Genomic DNA, 20,806 nt, shown 5'->3' on the forward strand with positions numbered 1-20,806 from the left:
TTCAGTGGATCTCCCCTTCAAACTTTATCAAGAATCTACAAATACGGAAATTAGTGGCCCACCAAAACAGAAACCCAAAATTCGAGTCTGGTGAAGAGATACAAGGACACACCGCCAATTCTAAGAGAAGCCGAGTTTGTGCGGGGCAGACACCGCCCGACTCTAGGGCAGGTCAACAGAATTGATCCAGCAGCTCAGAAGGATGGACAGACAGGCAGAACAGCCAACAGACCATGACAAATTGGTCTCCCAACCTCAGGTTAGGACAGAGAAAAGGACGCTCCTAGAAAGTAAAATGACTGGATTACTATTTTAAATGTAAATCTACTCCATGTATCTTTAAAACCTCAGCTGAATGTTTGCTAGGTATGACTGCATTTGTTTCATAGCATCATATAACACCAGGATATAAGATAGGAAGTTAAAGAGCATGTTCTTACAGATTTTTCTGTTTTATTATGAAGGACTGGGTGGGAGGGTAGTGGGGAGGGAAAACAACATCTGGATCCAAGTTGTAAAAATGGGGGATTTGTTTTATTTTAAATATACAAATCCACGAAGAATGTAACTTTCAAAAACTTTCTGGATGAAATCTCAGAAGAATCCATGTGAAAGAATAAAGTGGGGGCTTCCCTGGTGGCGCAGTGGTTAAGAATCCGCCTGCCAATGCAGGGGACACGAGTTCGAGCCCTGGTCTGGGAGGATCCCACATGCTGCGGAGTAGCTAAGCCCGCATGCCACAACTACTGAGGCCCGCGTGCCACAACTACTGAGGCCCGCGTGCCTACAGCCTGTGCTCTGCAACAAGAGAAGCCACCACAATGAGAAGCCCTCGTACAGCAACGAAGACCCAATGCAGCCAAAAACAATTAAAAAAAAAGCAGTGAATCACTGATCAAGATCTATATTCAAATATAAACCTAACCCCAGTTACTTAGTTGTAAGATTCAGGCAATACTTAACCTGCTAAAAACAACCTGCCCTCAGTGGTTATGAAGGTTAAATAGTAAAAATTACGTATAAAGTGCTTAGCACTGGGCCACACAAAGGCCATGTTCAATAAATGTTAGGTACTATGATTCCCAGCAATAGCTCAGTGCCTGGTAGAGAATACGCACTGACTACATGATTAGATGAGTAGGTGGATGGTAGCCAACCATAGATGTAGGTCTCAGAGCCTTCTCAGCCATAAAACCTAAAAGTTCAAAGGTCAGCTTTATTTAAGGGGATAGGGGGACAGTAATGGAAACTTTAAAAGGTCAAATTTGCACAAATAGGATTTGTGCATGCAAAAGCATGCGGTCCTATAAACTCAACAGTAATCCTAGGGCTCTATCTAGCTCAAAGGATTGTAAGCAAGCTTTCCCCCAAAAAATCATAACCACCCACCCTTTAGGGCTTTTCTCCTCTCCCTCAACTGTGCTCAAACTGTTTTAGGAACACTGCATCCTGATTTGCGTCCACCGTGATTTCCTCTCCTATGCATGTCTGAATCCCACTATCATCAAGCATCACTGGGGTCAGGGTACCATTATTTCAGCCTTATGGCTCCTACAAGGTGAAACAAAGTTCTACTCCCACTGTTTATTTCCTCTCCAGATCAGAAAGGGGCTCCAGAGCGATTATTTGGGTCACGGAGCTCTGTAAAAGGCCACAAATACCAGATTTCAACCGTAAAAAGTTCACATAATTTAGTAAAAAAAAAAAAAAACACACTGGCTTGGACCCAACAGAAGTCAGAAAATCTTAACATTCTACACGCTGCCAATAAAGAAAAACATCAAGGGAGGATCGGGTTTTTCCATCCAAAACCAACTCAATTCCTGGCTGAAGGCCAATTCCCATCAATCACATGAAATTTTCAGCATTTCAATGATAATATTTTTAGAAAAAAAATTCACTACTATAGATTATTTTTCTGAGATATTGTGCTTCAATGGAATAATTAAGAGAAGGGGGATATACAAACACCCAGTAGCAAGGTGAGGTAGTGCTTCCTATCTCCAGCATCAGAAGATCAACAGCTGACAGGATGCTTAGAAAGCAGGTGGCCCAGGATGAGGTTTGGCCTCCCATGTCAATGCCCACCAACTGCTAGGTAACAGCTACTTGGAGCCCCGACTTGAGGATGAAGTTGAAAGAGGACCACGAAAGAGACCCATGGTACCTGCCACAGCAGCCGGCAAAAGAATGTTACATACTTGCTACCCCGAATAGAACCCAACCCCCCCACTGCAACGAGGGAAGAGGCCTAAACTGGATTTAAAAGCAAGATTACCTATCTTCCAGTCTAGTGCTCGTTTATCACTGGAAGGTCTCTTAACTTTTACACTTTAACTTACACATGTTGACTTTTTTTGAAGTACTCTTCAGTGCTCTATGTGTCTAAGTCATCCTTACCCAGTTATATTTTAAACTCCCTGATAAGACTCAGTCTGTTCACTTTTATGAAAGCCCTCCTCCGTATCAACAGCTAGTACATGGTTCTGTCCACAGCAGATCCAGGGAGGTGACAATCTTCCCCAAAGAGGACGACACCGAATTCGCCTCACACGCTTATTCTCTTTGCGCCCACATGTCCCAGTGTAGAATAACTATAAAACCCGATTTTGATCTTAGGTTGGATGTCAAGACCAGGAACAAGACGACCATATGGACAGTCATGTAGGTGAGGTTTGACAAGCAAATGGCTGTATAAGTTCAATCAGTAATTATTTCCACCACCCACAGAAAAGACACATCCACACACACACTTCCTGCCCACAGAAGTACTGGGTAACAGTAAAATTCGCACAGAGGTGCAACGAACACTGCACACTTCGAGAACCTCCGACAACCAAGTCTTCCCACAAGTAGCATGCAGCACATGTGCCCAGGTGGCTTACCATACTCCCTAAAACTTAACTAGTTCAATTGGTTTATATTCACTTCTCAGTGTTGGATACTTTGATAGGAAAACTCCATTCATGGTCTTTCCGCATTAATATACGTGTAACTAACATGCATGTGACCTTATAAAGGCATCTTAAACTATATAACCCAAATTAAATTCGAATCCAATCAAACCTCTGGATCCAGCTGCCAATTTGCAGGAAATACAGGGGAAAATGATGTACTATGAGCATCTAGTTACCAAGATTCTGACTGTGGGAAACTCTACAGGTCCAAAAACCCAGGGACGCCTCCAGGTAAGTTATAAGGAAATGGGGAAGTTATAGAGAGACTTAAGGACATTTCCAATTATTTTTAAACGTGCAAGATTAAACTACAGTATCTGGGGATAACCCCATGATAGAACTAAACGAAACACACAGAAGTGATGGATCTAAAAGTCACGAAGTAGTCACTTTGGGGGAAGAAACGAAGCAAATGCGGACGAGTCAGGCTCTCCTGCTTGAGCTGGGGAGCAGTTACAAGCAACGGTGGCTTTATGGCCATTCATTACACCATACATTTTCTGTGTGGTTTTATACATTTGCATTTTATTTTACAATGAAAGGTTTAAAAGGTATGATCCAATTTCCCTCCCTAAGGATGCGCTAAACCTGAACTCTCCAATACCATATAGCCACCCCCTGCATGTAGCTATTTAACTTTAAAAATAAATGCAACAAACAACTCAGTTCTACATTTCAAGGGCTTAACCAGCCAGACGGCACCAGTGGCTACCCTACAAGACAGGGCAGATCATGGAGCATTCCCGCCATCACACAAAATTCTATTGGACAACAACAGTCTAGAGAACAAGCTGGCTTTCCAGATCAAGCTCTGAACTTCTAGTTCGTCTCTCCAGAAAAAACCTGGCAGATGCATGAGATCCGTAACCTTCAGTGGCTTCCATTCCTATTTTTCTGCTTGCAAATAAGACGCCTGGCAGTGACAAGCAATATAAACTCATTGACAACCACCCAGCAACCAGTGACCACAGGCAGACCCCACCCAGACTGGCATTACTCCAGGGCAACTAACAGTAATAAAAAACAGGAGTGGTCTCATTTTTTTGTTTTAAATCAAGGAAGGCATCTGATTGCACCAATGCATGATTAGACATACCATACCGATACAACAAAACATGATTTACCTCCAAGACTAAAAAATTAGATGCACTCTGGGATCCTATACAGGACCCCACAACAGAAGGAGGACATTAGTGGAAAAACTGGTGCAAATTCAAATGAGATCTATAGTTTAGTTAATACTGTACCAATGTTAATTTCCTGTTCTTCCTAATTATACTACAGTTATGAGAGATGTTAATATTGGGGGAAGCTGGCTGCAACAGAAATTCATTGTATCATTTTTCAACTTTCCAGTGAAACAGAATTAGTTCAAAAGGAAAGCTTTCTTCCAAAGATTTAAGGAGCTGGATGAGAAACTCCAGTTAGAGCCAAGGATGGTTCAATCACTTGAGGATGAAATGAGATTGGCGTAAGTTTCAGTTCATAAAACTGAAAGTCCCCACTCACTGCCTCACCCCAGAATCAAAGATTTTCCCAGGAAAGCTGACTTTGAAAAGGAAGGCTATTATTCAAAGCAAGTTATGACTTCCATACAGCAGCAGGTGCAAAGGAGCAAAAAACAAAAGTGGCCTAGAAACTTCCCACTCCTTGCTGGTTACACAGGAGGCCCTGGTGTAAAATTTATCAAGCTATACACTTATGATCAATGCAGGTTTCTGTATATAAAAAGGTTTTAAAAAGAAAAAACTTCCTACTTTTTTTTTTTTTTTTTTTTTTTTGCAGTACACGGGCCTCTAACTGCTGTGGCCTCTCCCGTTGCAGAGCACAGGCTCCGGACGTGCAGGCTCAACGGCCATGGCTCACGGGCCCAGCCGCTCTGCAGCACGTGGGATCCTCCCGGACCGGGGCACGAACCCATGTCCCCCGCATCAGCAGGCGGACCCTCAACCACTGCGCCACCAGGGAAGCCCCAAAAACTTCCTACTCTTAACACAAGTCCTATCAAATCTTCAAAATTATTCATATATATCACATCAGCAGTAATAATTTACCTTGAGTTTCCTAACTTTGAATCTGATTCAAAGTCTCTTGGAGCAATAAAGATGTCCAAGAGTATGGGAGGGAAACTCACCAAGGAAAAAAAATAGGAACCATCACTTCTGGCTCATTTTTAAAGCAACTGAGAAATCTAGGACAGGAAAGAAAATTCCCCAAGCAACACTTACAAGACTTATGTTGTGTTCGGATTTAAATAGAAAATACTGAAAAAGGTATGCATAAAGTGTCCATGTTTAACTTCAGTTCCATCATTTTGTATATTTTCTATATTTATGTATTTCTAAGATCAGAACCTCAAGTCAACACTGAAACTAAGGTTTGACGTCTATATTTGGCTGTACCACTGTTCAGAAATAATTTCAATTCTAAGAACATGTCACTGTACTACAGAAGGCAAAGCCACATAAACTTTATGGTTATATTTAGTCACCCTTCAAATCTTGCTTGGGGGCCTCCAAAAATATGTACATTTGTAGGTTAATACTAGTGGGTTTGTACATATGTACTTTAGGTAACATATAAAATGCAAAATAAGCTGTTGTAATATCTCAGTGTAAGATTAATAGTAGACTAAGTAGCTCAGGGATGTAGTTGCTCCCAAAGAATCATGAGGAGCTAAAATTAGAAGGACAAAAGTCAAATATGTAACTTCAAGCAGAGCCATTTTCCTTGCCCATGAATTCTCATCCAAATTCAAAGTCTTACACATCTTTAATATTTTAAACAAGATGTTTGTTATTACCAGACTGGTAACCCACGTCATGAAAGATGAACATACAATCCTTACTCAGTAAACCTCCTAGGCTTTAGAGCAACATGCACATGTGTCTCTAAACGGCACTGCCATTTTTCAAAGGCAATAAAAGGAATCCAGTGCCTGCTCCAAGTTTCCAGATTTCCTCAGGCTTCAATAGATTATGGGATGAGCACCTAGACTCACTGGCAATAGAACTTAAGATGTAAGACTAGAGAGTACACTTAAGTACAAAGGTTTATGAGCTACCAGGAAGCAGGAAGCGGCAGTGGGCACAGCACCACTTTACAGGAGTTGGGGCATGAAGATCAGTTTTGCGGTTGGGTTTACAGCACATCACGGAACCCTCGTGGCCGGGTCCAAGGCTGTGAACTCAGGGCCTCAGTTATACAGCCTCCACAATCCCTTCCTGCTTTAAATCCCAAGACCACGGCGCTTCTTGATCCTGTGACTACAGACTTCACCAAGGAGGCCAAGGTTAGTACTTAAATGGACATGCATTCAGATGACTAACCCGCATTTAAATAGAAGCATGTTTTTAATTACCTACAGATATAGTAAATATAATGGTTAAGAGAGCTATCCAGCTTCTTAGTGACTAAAATCTCGCCCATCTGACGTGACTATATTCTACTAGTTCGATTTTTTCTTTTTAATCCTAAGTCTCCACATAGTTTCAGGCTGCTCGGACAATATATACAGATCAAATAAAATTTGACAGAAAAGGGACACACAGGAAATGCAAACAAGAGCCAGAAGTCGACGACGTACTCTCAACTTTGGGATAAAACTTCATTAATTCTCCACCAATAGGCAAGTTAGCCAAGCACCTTGTTCACGAACGAGCCTATCAAAGTTAACGGCATGAATGCTGTATTCTCCTCAAGTTTATGCTTTAATCATGACAAGCATTAGTATCACACCTCTCACCGTCATAGTAACTGAAGAACAAAAGCCCAGAGCCTCGCCCAATGAGTTATCATCTGATCTCCAATACCTTTACCGTTTGTTAATCATTCTACAGCAGTGCATCAGATTCGTTTTAGACCACCCACGGCACATCTCAAGCATAAACGGTTCCAGCTCCCACCCAACAGCTAATCTTTAATAAACTGATTTCGCAAGTTAATTTGCATCACATGATCAGACTCCGCTCAACCAGCAGGTGCTGTGGTGCTTGACGGTTCTGATTAAGAAAGGGAAAGTAAGACAATGCGTCTCGACCCTTAACCCAAACTTGATTTTGAACCTAAAGAATAAATAAGAATCAGTCCTGCATGTTTCTGAACTGTTAGAAACTGAAATTAAAACAGCATGATCAAGTTTTCCATGTTAATGAGTCACTCAGATTGAAAAAATTAATGTAAAACTAAAGTGATAAAATCACTTTAGTGATCAAACTCACCATGTGAAAACATCAGATATACTGAAGATTTCAAAATTAGGCCTATGACTAACAGGATCATTCTGTAATCCACCTATTAATGTTAACTCACAACTTTTCATGATTACAACTGCATTAAGCACCTTTTAGAAAAAAAGAAAAAAGTATGATTTAAACTACTCCCTACACTGTAAAACAGTTAAGAATCAACTTGTAATTTCCGAAGTTTTAAAAGTGAGCCATCTCCCATTTTCACATTTTAAGATAATTACATATAGTTGTATGCATTAATTCAAAAGGGGGAAAATAATTTAAGCTCATTTACTGCCACTGAACTTCAAAACAAATCCAAATGGAAACTAACGCAAACCTTTACAAGCATGAGCTTAACTTTCTTGAATCAAAGAGTTTTATGCCAATTACAAACAGCACTACAAATCATACTTTATTAGACAATCTGACAGAAGGAAAAACAAGTGAAAACGTGAGTAAAAGGGACTGGCTACTTATCAGTATTGCTTCAGATACCAACAAGAAACTACTGCGATACAACAGACACTCCATCACCCTGGTCTCAAAGCTGCAGGACAGTGGGCGAGTGCTTAGCCTCTGCCCCAGCGTCCATCCCTGGAGAGCGGGGACGGGAACGCCAGCTCCCGGTGGGGGCGGGGGGGGGGGCGCATATGCCGAGCACATACTGGCGCAGCAGTCTTCTGTGAGTTCCGATTTTGCAAAGCTGAAATCCAGATGAAAGCCCATCTTATGTTCCCACCTGAGGTGCTCTGCAGCACCCCTTTCCCTTCCAAGGATTCTGATTAGGGTTATAGCACTTTCCCCACAGTTTAGCCCCGTGGAGAAGGAAGAAATAACTGAGAATGAACCAGAAATTCTGGAAGAATAAACCAGTGTGCAGTTTTTAAAGAACAATGTGCTGCCAGTTTTAAATATGTGATGTTATTTCTTTCTTATTGTTTCCCTTATTGATGTGTATGAGCCTATTGGAACTCAGCCTTCGTTATCACCTCCAGTCCTAATCTCCAGGCTGGCCACCAATAGTACCAGCTTCAGAACAAAGACCCTCGGAATAGTGTCAGAGCAGCACCCTTACTAAAACACATTTTCCAAAAACTACAACATATCTGACATTGTGTGTAATACTGTTCTCTCCTGTAACTGCAACATCTTTCTGAAAAGTGAGCATGACAGTTAAAAACTACAATAGGGGGCTTCCCTGGTGGCGCAGTGGTTGAGAGTCTGCCTGCCGATGCAGGGGACACGGGTTCGTGCCCCGGTCTGGGAAGATCCCACATGCCACGGAGCAGCTGGGCCCGTGAGCCATGGCCGCTGAGCCTGTGCGTCCAGAGCCTGTGCTCCGCAATGGGAGAGGCCACAGCAGTGAGAGGCCCTCGTAACGCAAAAAAACTATAAGAGAAAGTCACGGATTAGCAGAGAAGAACCCACCTGTGGGGACAGGCAGGGGGTAGACCCTCGGGCATTTCTCCATCTGCCCTATCGGGGGGTCAGGGCTGGCAACACCGCCAGCACCACAGCCTCCCTGGACCCCCAAGTCGCTTTCAGGTTCCTTTACTCCATTATTTCCTCACATTAGAGCATCTCCCCCCAGCTCCCCAAATAAAGGAAATCCCACGCATCCTACAAAGCCCAAATCGAAAGCCACCTCTTAAGGAGCCAAAAACACATCTTCATCCTCATGTCGGTCGACTCCTACTTGGTTCAGACTTATGACGGTGAGCTGTCTCCATCTATGCCACCAGGCTGTCTGCCCTGCGGTGTCCAGCAGAACCTCCCGCTACAGGCAGCAAGCACAGGGGCGTCACCGAGTTGAACAACTTCATCCCTGCATACCTCCACCATCCAGTGAGGTGGCTGAGGTCTGACAAAGCAAGAGGAACCAGGCGGCGGGGCACCTGGGGTAACAGCACGGAGTCTGGACCCACACTGCCTGGCACGAGCCCCAGCTCCACCATTTCCCAGCTATGTGACATTGGGCGAGCTACCAAACTTCTGTGCCTCAGTTTCCCTAGCTGTAAAATGGGGATGACACTGCGGACCTTTTCAGAAGTGTCATGAGGATCAAATGAGGACTGAAAAGTGCTCAGAACAGTATTTAAGAGTAAGCACGACATGGGCGCTTGTTATTGTGTTTCAAATACAGGAAAATCTCCCCATGGTAGACCTACAGTGCACGAGGTACTAGACTCATCACTCCAAGCATCATGGTTTCACCAACAGGATCACTGGCACTTAGGAGTCAGATCATCTCTAAGAGAATTTTGCTCAGAATTCAGCTGTTGATTGGATCATGCTCTTATCCCATTTCTCATACAAGTCTGTCCAAGTTGGATCTAAGTTTGTTTATAGTACACACCATCAGGTCCCAGGCTTCCACTCTTATTTCTTACCTATTAAAGTCACCCCAGTTAATTAATGATCTTGTATTTCCCAAAATGCCCAAACTAGAGGTGTATAGATATTAGGGGGAAAACACAGCAAACGAAGGCAAAGATTAACTGTCCTCATGCTAATCTTAGTGAACTTGCTCTTAAATAATTCTTATCTTGCGCTGACAATTAATCAAATCATTCCCCTCTATTCTATTTCCAGAAGCCATTTTCCCCTTTGTATAATTTAAGAGGGTTTCTTTTAATGTAGCTGTAGTAATTTCAACTAGATTTGACAGCTAAAACCATGCCAATCCTTAAATGTTCACGTCTCAGGTTAAAGTCTAACATGAGTTTTCAGTCTGAGGGGAGAGACCTGAAATAAAGGGTTTGTCGTGGAAATTCTGACAGACACACGAGGACAGCAAGGCCTTCATTCTATGTCACCAAGACATGTTTCAGTGTTTCCCTCAATGGCAGCATTCTTTCCTCCCTTAATATAAATTCAGGCTCTGTAAGTACCAAAAAAGTTTCCATTTGGCTCTGAAAAGTGCTTTGTGCAGAACGATTAGAATCTGAACCCGAGCTCCACCCCACCAGCCTGGCAGATTCTTCGGCACTCCTTTAAAAATGACCATATGCTGTGCTCAACGGGGCGCTTTTGCAAAGAAGTATACGAAATGAGAAAGCTCCTGGATTGTCTCGCATGAGGCAGCATTTAACACGACTTTCTTTCAATTGACTGAAGCCTGTCACGGGATTGCAACTGGGTGACAACCGTTCCACCCCTGCGCCCCCACGCCTCACGTGAAGATACAGAAACCTTTCAGGAACAAGAAGTTTAAAAACACCAGAATCAAGTCGAGCTACTACTCCGTCTGGAGCATCACAATCTGGTTTCAGCCATTAGCAATCTCCAAGCAAAGAACCATTTAAACGACTGTACCAAACACATCCTGGCACTGGTTTTGACTTTTCACCCCTGTACCCCACCTAAGGCATCGCCCCTCCTGCTGTGGCCCATACCATGCTCTTGTTTTATCTGTGGAAGATTCATTTCTGATGTCCAGATACTTCTCTAAAGTTAGAAGGCAGGCACACCAAGTGGTTTATTCCTATCGTACTAATTCATTAAGCTTAACATGACATAGAACTTATTACACACATGAATTAGAATTTTCTGTTCTATATTTTGACTAACGATGCTTAGCTTCAGAAATCACTTTTTCTTATGCCATCTCAAGATCTACCCCTCGCTGACATAACTTTGGATTATAAACTAGACTTCCAAGTAGGCAGGGGCTTCCCTGGTGGTGCAGTGGTTAAGAATCCGCCTGCCAATGCAGGGGACATGCATTCGTGCCCTGGGCCGGGAAGATCCCAACGTGCCACGGAGCAACTGAGTCCGTGCACCACAACTACTGAGCCTGCGCTCTAGAACCGACGAACCACAACTACTGAAGCCCGTGCGCCTAGAGCCCGTGCTCCACGAGAAGTCACCGCTGTGAGAAGCCCGCGCACCGCAACGAAGAGCAGCCCCGCTCGCTGCAACTAGAGAAAGCCCACGCGCAGCAACGAAGACCCAACGCAGCCAAAAATAAATAAATTTATATAAAAAAACAGTAGGCAGGCAGAAGTGACTGTGATCCTTCCAGCTAGGAACATTCATACCATACCTCTAATATTTACACAATCTCACACCCAGCAAATATTTACGTAGTGTCAACCGAGCACCAGGCACTGCACTAAACATGGAAGACAGAGAAATAAGCCTCAGTCCTTGCTCCCAGGGCTGGTAGAGGAAACAGACAGGAAATACTGCGGGGGGAGGGTCGTATGAGAGGGAGAGCACCCAGAATGGCAGGGAGGACGGAAAAGGTCCAGGCTAAACTTCAGGCTAAGACTCCAAGTGTACTCTCTGGGCAAAAACAGGTTGGAGAAAGCATGGCGAGAACACACTTTCTGGAAAAGTACAGCTTCCTTCAAGTGACAGGAGGATGGGAGGAAGGAGAGCAGCCTTAAGATGAGTCAGAAAAAGCAAGGCAGCGGGACTGAGGAGACTGAATGTCCTGGCAGGGAGCCGGGCTCCATCCGTACAGGGAAGCTCTGCAGACAGCTAATGGCACCTTGAAAAGCCCTGTGAAGGAAAAACCAGCATGTTAAGGGTTAATGTGACTAAAAACTCCTCCAGGAGAGTGAACACTCAGGACACTAAGACACATGGTAGAAGTAAAGGAAATTTGCATGTCAGATTCATCTGCAAAAATAAATACTTGAGATTTCTACCAGCATCAACTTCGGGGGGTGGGGGGTGTGTGTGTAAATAAAAGCACTTTCACTTAATGTACCGAGTGAAAGAAGAGCAATTCAAAAAGCCATTAATCAGAAATCATTTCGTAACAGTTGGCACCAAAGGGGAATCCCCTATACTAAGTTTTCTTCATGTGTCTCTACTTCTGAGGAAAAGAAAGTTCTAGCTGCCCATCTCAATCACTTTCCTGCATTTTAGGGATTACAGACAATTTCATCTTCAAAGTTGAAATAACCCTTTAGTCTGACCTCAGTGCAAAACCTCCAGCGTTCCGAATTATACTCACTCTTACTTGGACCTTTTTGGAACTTACAGGTAACCAGACACTCATCTATAGTTCACATAGCTTCTAATCTGGGGGGAGGGTAACCAAGTGAGAAGTAGGGTCGTGAAATGCTGACCTGTTTTGAAGATGGAAAATCCTGGCATCAACTTTGGAAATCAATGGGCCGCCCCAGAGTCCAGGGGTGGCTGATCCAGTACACGGGAAGGACAGGTACTCTGTCAAAGGCGGCCAGCTTCACCACGCAGCCCCGCCCGGGTCCCAGCCCCCAACCCTCTCCTGGCGCTTGCTGGCCACACTGCTTGGCTCTCAGAACCCTGAGGCTTGTGGCGAGTAACTAGGCATCCTCTTCTGAAAGGCTGCCAACTCAACCCCCTGTTAGAGATCACCCTCCCTTAGACGGGCCCGGTTTTCTGGGATTCCTCAGCTCCTACAGCCAAAGGGGGGAAACCATTCTTTTTTCTTCAAACATCAACTTTCATTCTCAGAGAAGGAGTATCAAGCACTGTCCTACTTGGGTAAGCCAAAATATCGACCCTGAAACAGGCCTTCAAGATGGAATGTCATCAGGAAAGGGGTGGAAAGCTGATTTCTTCACCCTCAACGATGGAAAAACACAGAGCTTCAGTTAGCCTCACAACGCACAGTATTTGCTGTGTGCTCAGCAGGGAAACGGCTCAAGACTCAAACCTGGCTCAGCAGCGCTGTGCGAGCACATGAACGTGAATGAATTCCCTGCAGACGGCTTGCACGTGCCAGGCAGACCACCCAGGACGAAGAGCCACAACAGGAGACCCCGGTCACCCGTGGGAATTCATTCTGATGCTGTCTCCAGCGTGTATTCAGAGAGCCTGGGTGACAGTACATTTTAACTTGTGACATTCACCATGAAGGAATAGAAAAAGGGGAAACAGAAGCAGGTTAGCCAGATGTAACAGACTATTTGGCCCGTCAAGTAAGCAGGTCACTTTTTGAGAGGCTGTTTCCATCGCTGTAAGTAGAGAAGGGCATGGGCCTTGCTAACTGAGGGGGAAAGCAACGAGTTGGCTCACTCCCTTTCCCAGTAGCCAAAGTAGGAGATACGGCTGTTTGGGGCACCACGGCCCCCGAGGAAGAGCATCCGAGGCGGCCGGCACTCTCGGACAGCTGCTGGGAGCAGCCTGAGCAGGACAGAGACCCCAACTGGACCCAGGCCTTCCGGGCTTGAACCTCAACTTCCTCAATGCCCAGGGCCAGACAGGCTTGCTTCTATCCTTCCTTCAGAAGCAGGCAAGGCCAAGCTCTCCAGCAGCCTCACGGAGATGAAGTGAGCACGGAACAGATCAAGCCAACCCACAGAACAATAAGCCAAACAAAAGTAAAGCAGATTCGAGTCCTGTCATTTCGGCTTGTCTTCATCTCTAAGAACCTGAAGAAGGTTCCACGGCTTCAAGATCTACCCTGTCCTCCCCCCACAACGTTTAAGGCCCTTGGTTCCAACCACGTCAGGCAGCAAATTCTCACCGCAGGATCGGCTTGTGTTACTTGCCCTAGTAACACATTTTCAGGGTTGCATCCCTGTACCACGTGTGCTGTAAGGACGGAATAGAGTCCAACAGGTAAAAGCGGGAATGACCCAACAGATCTCTTCAGAAAAGCTTCCTGCGTCCATTTATGTTATATCTTGGGGGAAGGGAAGAAGTGGGAAATCACCTTACATGTTTCTTTTGGAAACACCCTTATAAAATATGCTTTCTAGATGGTACAGATTACAAACCCAGTTTTAAGGACTAAAACTTGCTTATTTCTTTATTCTTCCAATTCTGACTCAACACTAAATGATGGTGAATATTTTAGGTTTAAAGCTAAACGAGTCCATGTATATGTGACTCGGAGCATCTGCCCCCTTTGAGCTGAAGTAAACTCAGCTGCAGGTATTTTATCTTCTGACCAAAGCAACACGCCACACACTTAGAGCTGGAACACTACACTCCCTCCATCAGGTGACAAGTACGGGTACTAAAAGCAGCCTCAGCCTCCAGCTGTCATCCCTAGAGGGTGGGCTGCAAAGGGCACACGTGAGGACGAGTCATTCTGCTAAGAACGAGCCTATCAAACCAAATCAACAGGAAAAGTTGAGTTAGAGATCAGGAGAAAACTTAACATCTGACCATTTAAGAATATACTGAAGACTGAGACAAGTACCAAAATAGGAAACACTGGGTAACCATTATGTGATTAAGAGCACTGCCCTGAGCTAACATTATCTAAGTTACAAACAACAAGATAATGGGTTAGCACAGGCCTGCTCAGAAGTCAAAAACTACAGATGACACATAACTACACAACTGTAACAAGCAGCTCCCCACAAATAGACTTACAACTTGAAATGGTTTCTGTGAATTAAACATCTGTAAATACAATAGGGGAACTCATTCAAGTGATCAGGTTTAATTCTTCAAAGCAAAGAATACTGCATAGAGCACACGTTCACTGCTATAGTTCGGTTTGTAAACCCTGAATTTCAAATATAAGGAAATTCACAGGACAGATACAAGGGGCTAAAACATGTTGGAAGTGCTCAAACTTACACGAGAGATGGAATTTGAAAGAGGCCCTTTTCACCTACCAGAGCAAAAATATAGGTAAGAATGAAGAGAAAGGGGTACTCTATTGATACTGAAATACAAATTGGACCCTTTTTGGAGAGCAACTTAAGCTGTGCTCGTTACAGTTTAAAATGTATCCACACACACTTCTATGTATCTATTGCAGAAATACCTAGAGCCCAAGGATATTGACAGCTGTATTTGTACTACAATAGTACAGAGAACTTAGAAACATTTAAAATGTCTCAGAGACCGGTGAATCAATTTGTTATTTCCACACATGCAAATAAGGAAGAACTGATGTTTTGATATGGAAGGACACCTACCACCTACTGCTAAAAAAAAAAGCTGCAGAATGACTGAAAATTTTGATTTTTAAAAAGTATGTGTAAATAAGTGAATGAATGGATGTCTTAAACAGAAGTTATTCCTGAGGGTGGGAAAGGAAACAAGATTTCATTTTTATATACAGTGTTTGCGCAATTTATGAGTAGCACTTCTATAATTAAGGTAAAAGGGAGTGATTGGATGTGATATTATTAACCTGCTAATCCAGTGGAAGTTCAAAAGATGCTGAAAAAACCATTCAGGTCCTGCTGTAGCCTAGTATGGCCAACAAAACCGGCAGGTCTCAAAGGGACAAACCTTATCCTGGGGTTCTTTGTATTTAAAAAGCTCATTTTCTACATAACATACCCCCTTTCTCTTGTGCATTATCTAGACCATTTAGTAAATATTTTTCTTATGAGTTTCCCTAGGCCTCCACATTCAAACACATTACCAAAAATAACAGGAGATATAGGTATCACATTAGCCCCGAATCACAAGGTTACATCTTTAAACTTCCTAAAATCCTGTTCAAAGACTTCAAACGTTGCCTATAAAGTTCAGGTCCACAACTTTGCGAAGTGGAAAGAGTCACATCTTCCTTTCATTTCTTAGACTGGCAACACGCCTTTCATTCTTTTGCAAAGGACTCAACTTGATTTCTCAATGTGACTCTCCAAATAAATTTATTCAATAGGGGTGTTAATCACAACGTAAAGGAAAGTAGAACACTGATTATACATAAAATCCCCACATCCAAAAATCTTTAGAAAATGCATATAAGAAACAACTTCACAAGCGTGCAGGTTTTAAATGGTAACCAACTTACGAGCACAATTTTAAAGTTACAGGAAGTACACCCTGTGTGTCTCTAACGCACTTAACGTTAAACACTGTTAGTATAATATTTTCCAGGCTAGAATGCACTTTCCACTTGCCCTAATAAACCGAAGCCCAGATGGGAAATGTAACCAGAACTAAGTAAACATAATATAGATAGGAGAGCCAGAAGGTGGGCTAATGAACTGGGATGACTTCACAAGCAATAAGGCATTCTAAAAAACGTTTCAACAAACATAAGGGTATGAAAAGTTAGGTATTCGGAGGGTGTAAAATGCAACTACAGATCAGAGGAGGAAAGGGATTTCTTTGTGGATGCAATGGAGAGCGTAAGATGAGATAACGCGCCTTATGCTGCAGCCGCCTTAAAACGTGCAAACTTTGTTCTGGATGACAATCGACCATCAAAAACCAGAAACTCACTAGCGTGCTGCATAGCCCAAGATTAGGGGTCCAACCCAATGCCTAGGTAAAAAATGGACAAAAACAGGAAGAGCCACACACACCGTGATTTCATTTTTTTCTCAACACCCACACAAAACAGCAGTTTCTGACAAGAATGTTCTTGGCAAAAAAAATAAGTTCCAGGAAGGTTTTTCCCTTGAAGAAAAAGGCAGCTCTATATGCAGATTACGAGGCAAAATACCAAACAATTTTTTTAAGGCCCAAATTTACAGCCCTCATATTTTGAGAACATCTAAACAACGTTTTTGGGGGGGGAGATCAAAGAAAAGATGACTGGAAACACTGTTCCTGTCTGGAATGCTTATTTCATGCTGTACCTGAAAATAAAATCCAACGTGGGCAGCTTACCTTGGCACTGGAAGCCTTGTTTCCCAAACCCCCTGAAAAACAAACAAGAAGATTTCTTAACATATTTTGTGTTGGATACCACATCTTAAGCCAGTTATGTAACAAAGCTTTCTAGTTAAAAGTTTGTACATGAAACCCAATGATGTGACAGGAAAACATGCCTAAACAGCTCAGAGCACTGGGTCAATGCAACTTTAAGATCTGACCTCCAAAGGCTCCCTAAGCTGTCTCAATGTATTCAAGTTTTTTTTTTTTTTTTTACACTGTTATCAACACTTAAATTTCAAGGCAAGAACATGACTATAAAGTTGTTGGCTACAATATTCAGGGAACAAGGAGAACCTGACCTTACGGTTAAAAAAAAAAAGCTGAATTTGGTCCCTAAAGACCAACTGAAAATTGTTTCTCCCTAAAGACAACAAGCAGCTTCATCATTTGTTGTGAATGTAAGTATTTGTCTAGATATCGCCAAGCAGCGCCACTTTTAACATTAAACTTTGGCTTAAAGGAGCCACATTTTACAAACTATCATCCCTATTTTTCGCATGTGAGATTATGATCTAATTTTACCTAGAACCAAGGGCATTCAAAGCACATTCAGGAACTATTTTGTTCTTGTAAATTACTTTAGAGAATTTACCTTCTAAGCAGAAAACCCTGATGTGGACGTTAAATTGCAAACACCATTCCAACTAGGATGAACTACATTAAAATTCTCAGAAGGTTATGAGTCATAATCTCTCACTTTACATAGCATTTTAAGTTTACAAAGCACTTCACATATCTTTATAATTAACTGTCATCCCCACCCAGAAAATAATTAAATGCACTTAGTTTTAAAATATCAGTGCTTTAATATTTAAATGACTTGCAAATCAAGGACCCAGAAAAGAAAACTGAAAAATTAAAACCACTGCTCAACAAAGCTGGGGAATATTTTCCTGGAACTTCCAAAGGGTTGCTTTACAGCTAAGCAGAGAACTGTTTCAGGGATTACTCCGGGAGAAAGAGGCCGGGGAGATCTTTATTTTCCACTCACATTACACCTGGTGACCTGACATGCCACGTCAGTTCACCAGGGGCTAGCAATTGATAGTGGAAAGTCTTCAGCGAGCCTGGATATACATGTTGCAAGTCCCTTTTCTACCTTACCTACTTCCTGCAAAAGTGATCAGTAGTCTAGCTGTTCACTCTTAATGGAATTTCACAGCTGATACACGAGGCTGAAGACCTCCCCTTAACTAAATGCAATCTCCTCTCTGCCCTAATACTCCAAGAACTTAAATAGTCTTATCTACAACTACCTATGTGCTCCCTGGAGCACAACTGCTTCATACTCTGACTACACGTTGGAAACCATTCACAGAGGTAGCTGTGCTTTTCTTAAGTGTACTGTTGAGCTGATTTCTAAGACAATTAAGCACCTCATTAGCACCACGTGGGTGGGGCTCTCCTGGCGATGACCTTCCCAGGTGTGATGGATTCAGATAACGCCACAAAGTTAAACACCTATTGACTACCGCCATGTTTGTGGGCCTCGCCCTTAGAGACGATTTTCCCAGGTGTGATGGATTCAGATAAAGCCACACATAAAGGAAAAGTTAAACACCTATTGATTAGCGCCATGTTTGTGGGCCTCGCCCTTAGAGATGATTTTCCCCAGCTGTGATGCATCCAGGTAGCGTTCTCCAGAGGGCCTCAACAAGATCCACATGCCAGCTGGCTGGTGGCAGGGCGCGCTCTGTGCTATGAACCTGGTGCCATTCCCCAGCCTGGCGGGGCGGGGGGTGGGGGGGCAGGAGTTACGGAACCCTAGACATGTCTGACTTGGGGCGGGTGTCCTACATCCAAGAACAAGAAGTAGAAGAAGCAGAGTAGCTAGCAACCTAATTGAAAAGAACCTACTGCTCCTCCAACTGGAGCATTTGGACTGCCTTTAGTTTCAGCTTTCTCAAATAAAAATTGAGGAGGAATCACTGACCTTTATGAAAAGGTCAGTTAATAAAAGGCACAGCTCTCTCACGGGAAGAAAGCACATACACGATTTCCTCTAGTTTCACAGGGTTCAGAGAACCCGTCTCTAAAGCCCACCACTTACCCATTCCCCGTAAACCCCCAGGGACCCCCGAGTTAATTTCTGCGTTCATTGAAAGTTACCAGAACTCTGACACCTTCAGCCCTGCTAGCGTTTTTCTTACGGGCTCTGTCCTCACGCGCTGGGTTTTACCGGCCTGACCCCGTGCTGACGCGGGGTATTTTAAAGGACTCCATCTGCCCTTCTACCGCTTACCCGCTCCCTTTAGCTCCCCCCACCCTGCACGCTCTTAACAGTTGGTCGCCTGTCCGCTCTCCCCGGGCTCAGGCAGGGAAGCCAGAGTCACTCTGTGGCCAACAGGTACGAGTTGCAGCGGGCAGGACCCAAGGCTGCAACGGAGCCGGAGCCGGAGCCCAAGCCCGAGCAAAAAGGCCGCGTCCACACCCGCGAAGCGCCCGGCCCCGCTCGCCCCCAACCCGGGCCGCGCCGCGCAGCCGCCGCCTGCCGCCTCCCAGACTCTTCCCTGGGGACCCGCCCTCCGACTCTCCGCGGCGCTCGGCCCTGACCCGCGGAGACTCCCGGTCTGCTCCTGGGACGCCGGGGAAGGCTGGGGGGACCTGTGTCGCCCCCTGCCGCGGCGGGGGGCGGCCGGCCGGCGACTCCCGTTAGTCCCGCCCGCGTGCGTCCTGCCCGGCGCGCGCGTAGCATCCCAGGCGAGTTGGGACTCCCAGCGGCTCCCCAAGTTCCCCGGGAGAGGCGGCCAAGACTGGGGAGGACCGGCCCCGCGCCCCGCCGCGCGCACCCACCAGATAAAGTCGGTGCAGTGGCTGCAGAAGGTGGGCTGCTTGAAGAAGCGGGCGATGAAGCGGTGGTCCTTCACCTCGTGCACGTTCTTCTGTCTTAGCGCCCCTTTGCGGGCGAAGCGGTTGGCCACGTCCTGAGGCGCCGCCGAGTCGTTGGCCGGGAAGACGTCAGCCATGGTCCCCCCACCGCCTGCTACCTCCGCCGGGAGCGGGGGACGCGGGCGGCGGCCGAGGCGCGGCAGGAGTCGGGCCGGAGCGGAGCCGCGCCGGAGCGGAGCCGCGGGCGCGCTGCTGGCCCCTCGCGCACTGACAGCGGCGCCAGCGCTGGCGCTTCCGACTCAGGCGGCGGAGGCGGCCCGCCCACCGCGCATGCTCTGAGCGCGGCCCGGGCGGGCGGGGGCGGGGGCGCGCCGGCGCTGGAGGAGTCGACGCCCCCGCGTTTTCCGCGCCGCCGGGGAAACAGAGGGGCGCCCGGGCCTGGGAGCTAAAGGACGCCGCGGAAGCGGGCCCGTTCTCCGCCGCCACCGCCTCCTCCTTCTCCCAGCCTTCCTCCCCCTGGGCCGCCCGCTCCGCTCCGTCCACCGCACACGCCGTCTAGCTTGTCGTCGTCGTAGTCGCCGTCTTCCTCCTCGCAGACTCCGCTCGCCGCGCTCAGACGCTCACTTACCTCTCCCGCTTCCAAGACCCACCGTGTTTCCGGCCCAAGAGCCCAGCTTTTATAAGCTTGCATCAATTTGAGGTTTCACCTGGCTCCAATATCCAACCCCCGCCCCTCCCGGGCCACCACGCTGTTTATTATACACGGCAGGAGAAAAGGAGCTACTTTCAATTAAGGAACACGGGCACTTTCACATGCTTCCAACTGAATTGTGCTTCACCTGCGTCTTGTATAGACGTCTAATTTGGATGTTAGGACGGTTAAAGGACTCGTCCTGGTTGTTTATCCCGTTACTCACTGACTACCACAGTTAAATCATGGATGATCAGGCTTTCTTGATTTTACAAGTCCAGAACCTTAATTTAGAAATCATTTTGCATCCTAGGCTAACAACTGCCTTACTGGCAGGTGCAGAGCGCAGCCAGTACATTTGTAAATTACCAAGTAAAACTGCTTGTGAAAGGGTGGCTGGCATGGGTCTTCGAGGACGCACGTGGGGTTGTACCAACTAATCACTTGCTGAATATTCATTAGTTCTGCCTGGAGGATGCTAAAATACATGAGGGAAACAACGTTTCATTATGGTTTAA

The 20,806-nt window shown here is 45.2% G+C and overlaps 1 protein-coding gene across 1 annotated transcript in view; it reads right to left on the minus strand.

Moving 5' to 3' along the window:
• PRKCA (protein kinase C alpha) overlaps window positions 1-19,908 on the minus strand; it is a 368,337-nt gene extending 348,429 nt beyond the window's left edge. Inside the window, exons 1-2 of the mRNA XM_004275403.4 lie at window positions 19,562-19,908; window positions 16,721-16,752 (exon numbers count right to left, since the gene is read on the minus strand). Of these exons, the coding sequence (XP_004275451.1) occupies window positions 16,721-16,752; window positions 19,562-19,734 (205 nt within the window). The 5' untranslated portion in view covers window positions 19,735-19,908. The remainder of the gene's footprint in view (window positions 1-16,720; window positions 16,753-19,561) is intronic.
• Window positions 19,909-20,806: the final 898 nt, after the last annotated feature.

Source organism: Orcinus orca, chromosome 19 (genome assembly GCF_937001465.1).
Source record: "Orcinus orca chromosome 19, mOrcOrc1.1, whole genome shotgun sequence".
Taxonomy (NCBI): domain Eukaryota; kingdom Metazoa; phylum Chordata; class Mammalia; order Artiodactyla; family Delphinidae; genus Orcinus; species Orcinus orca.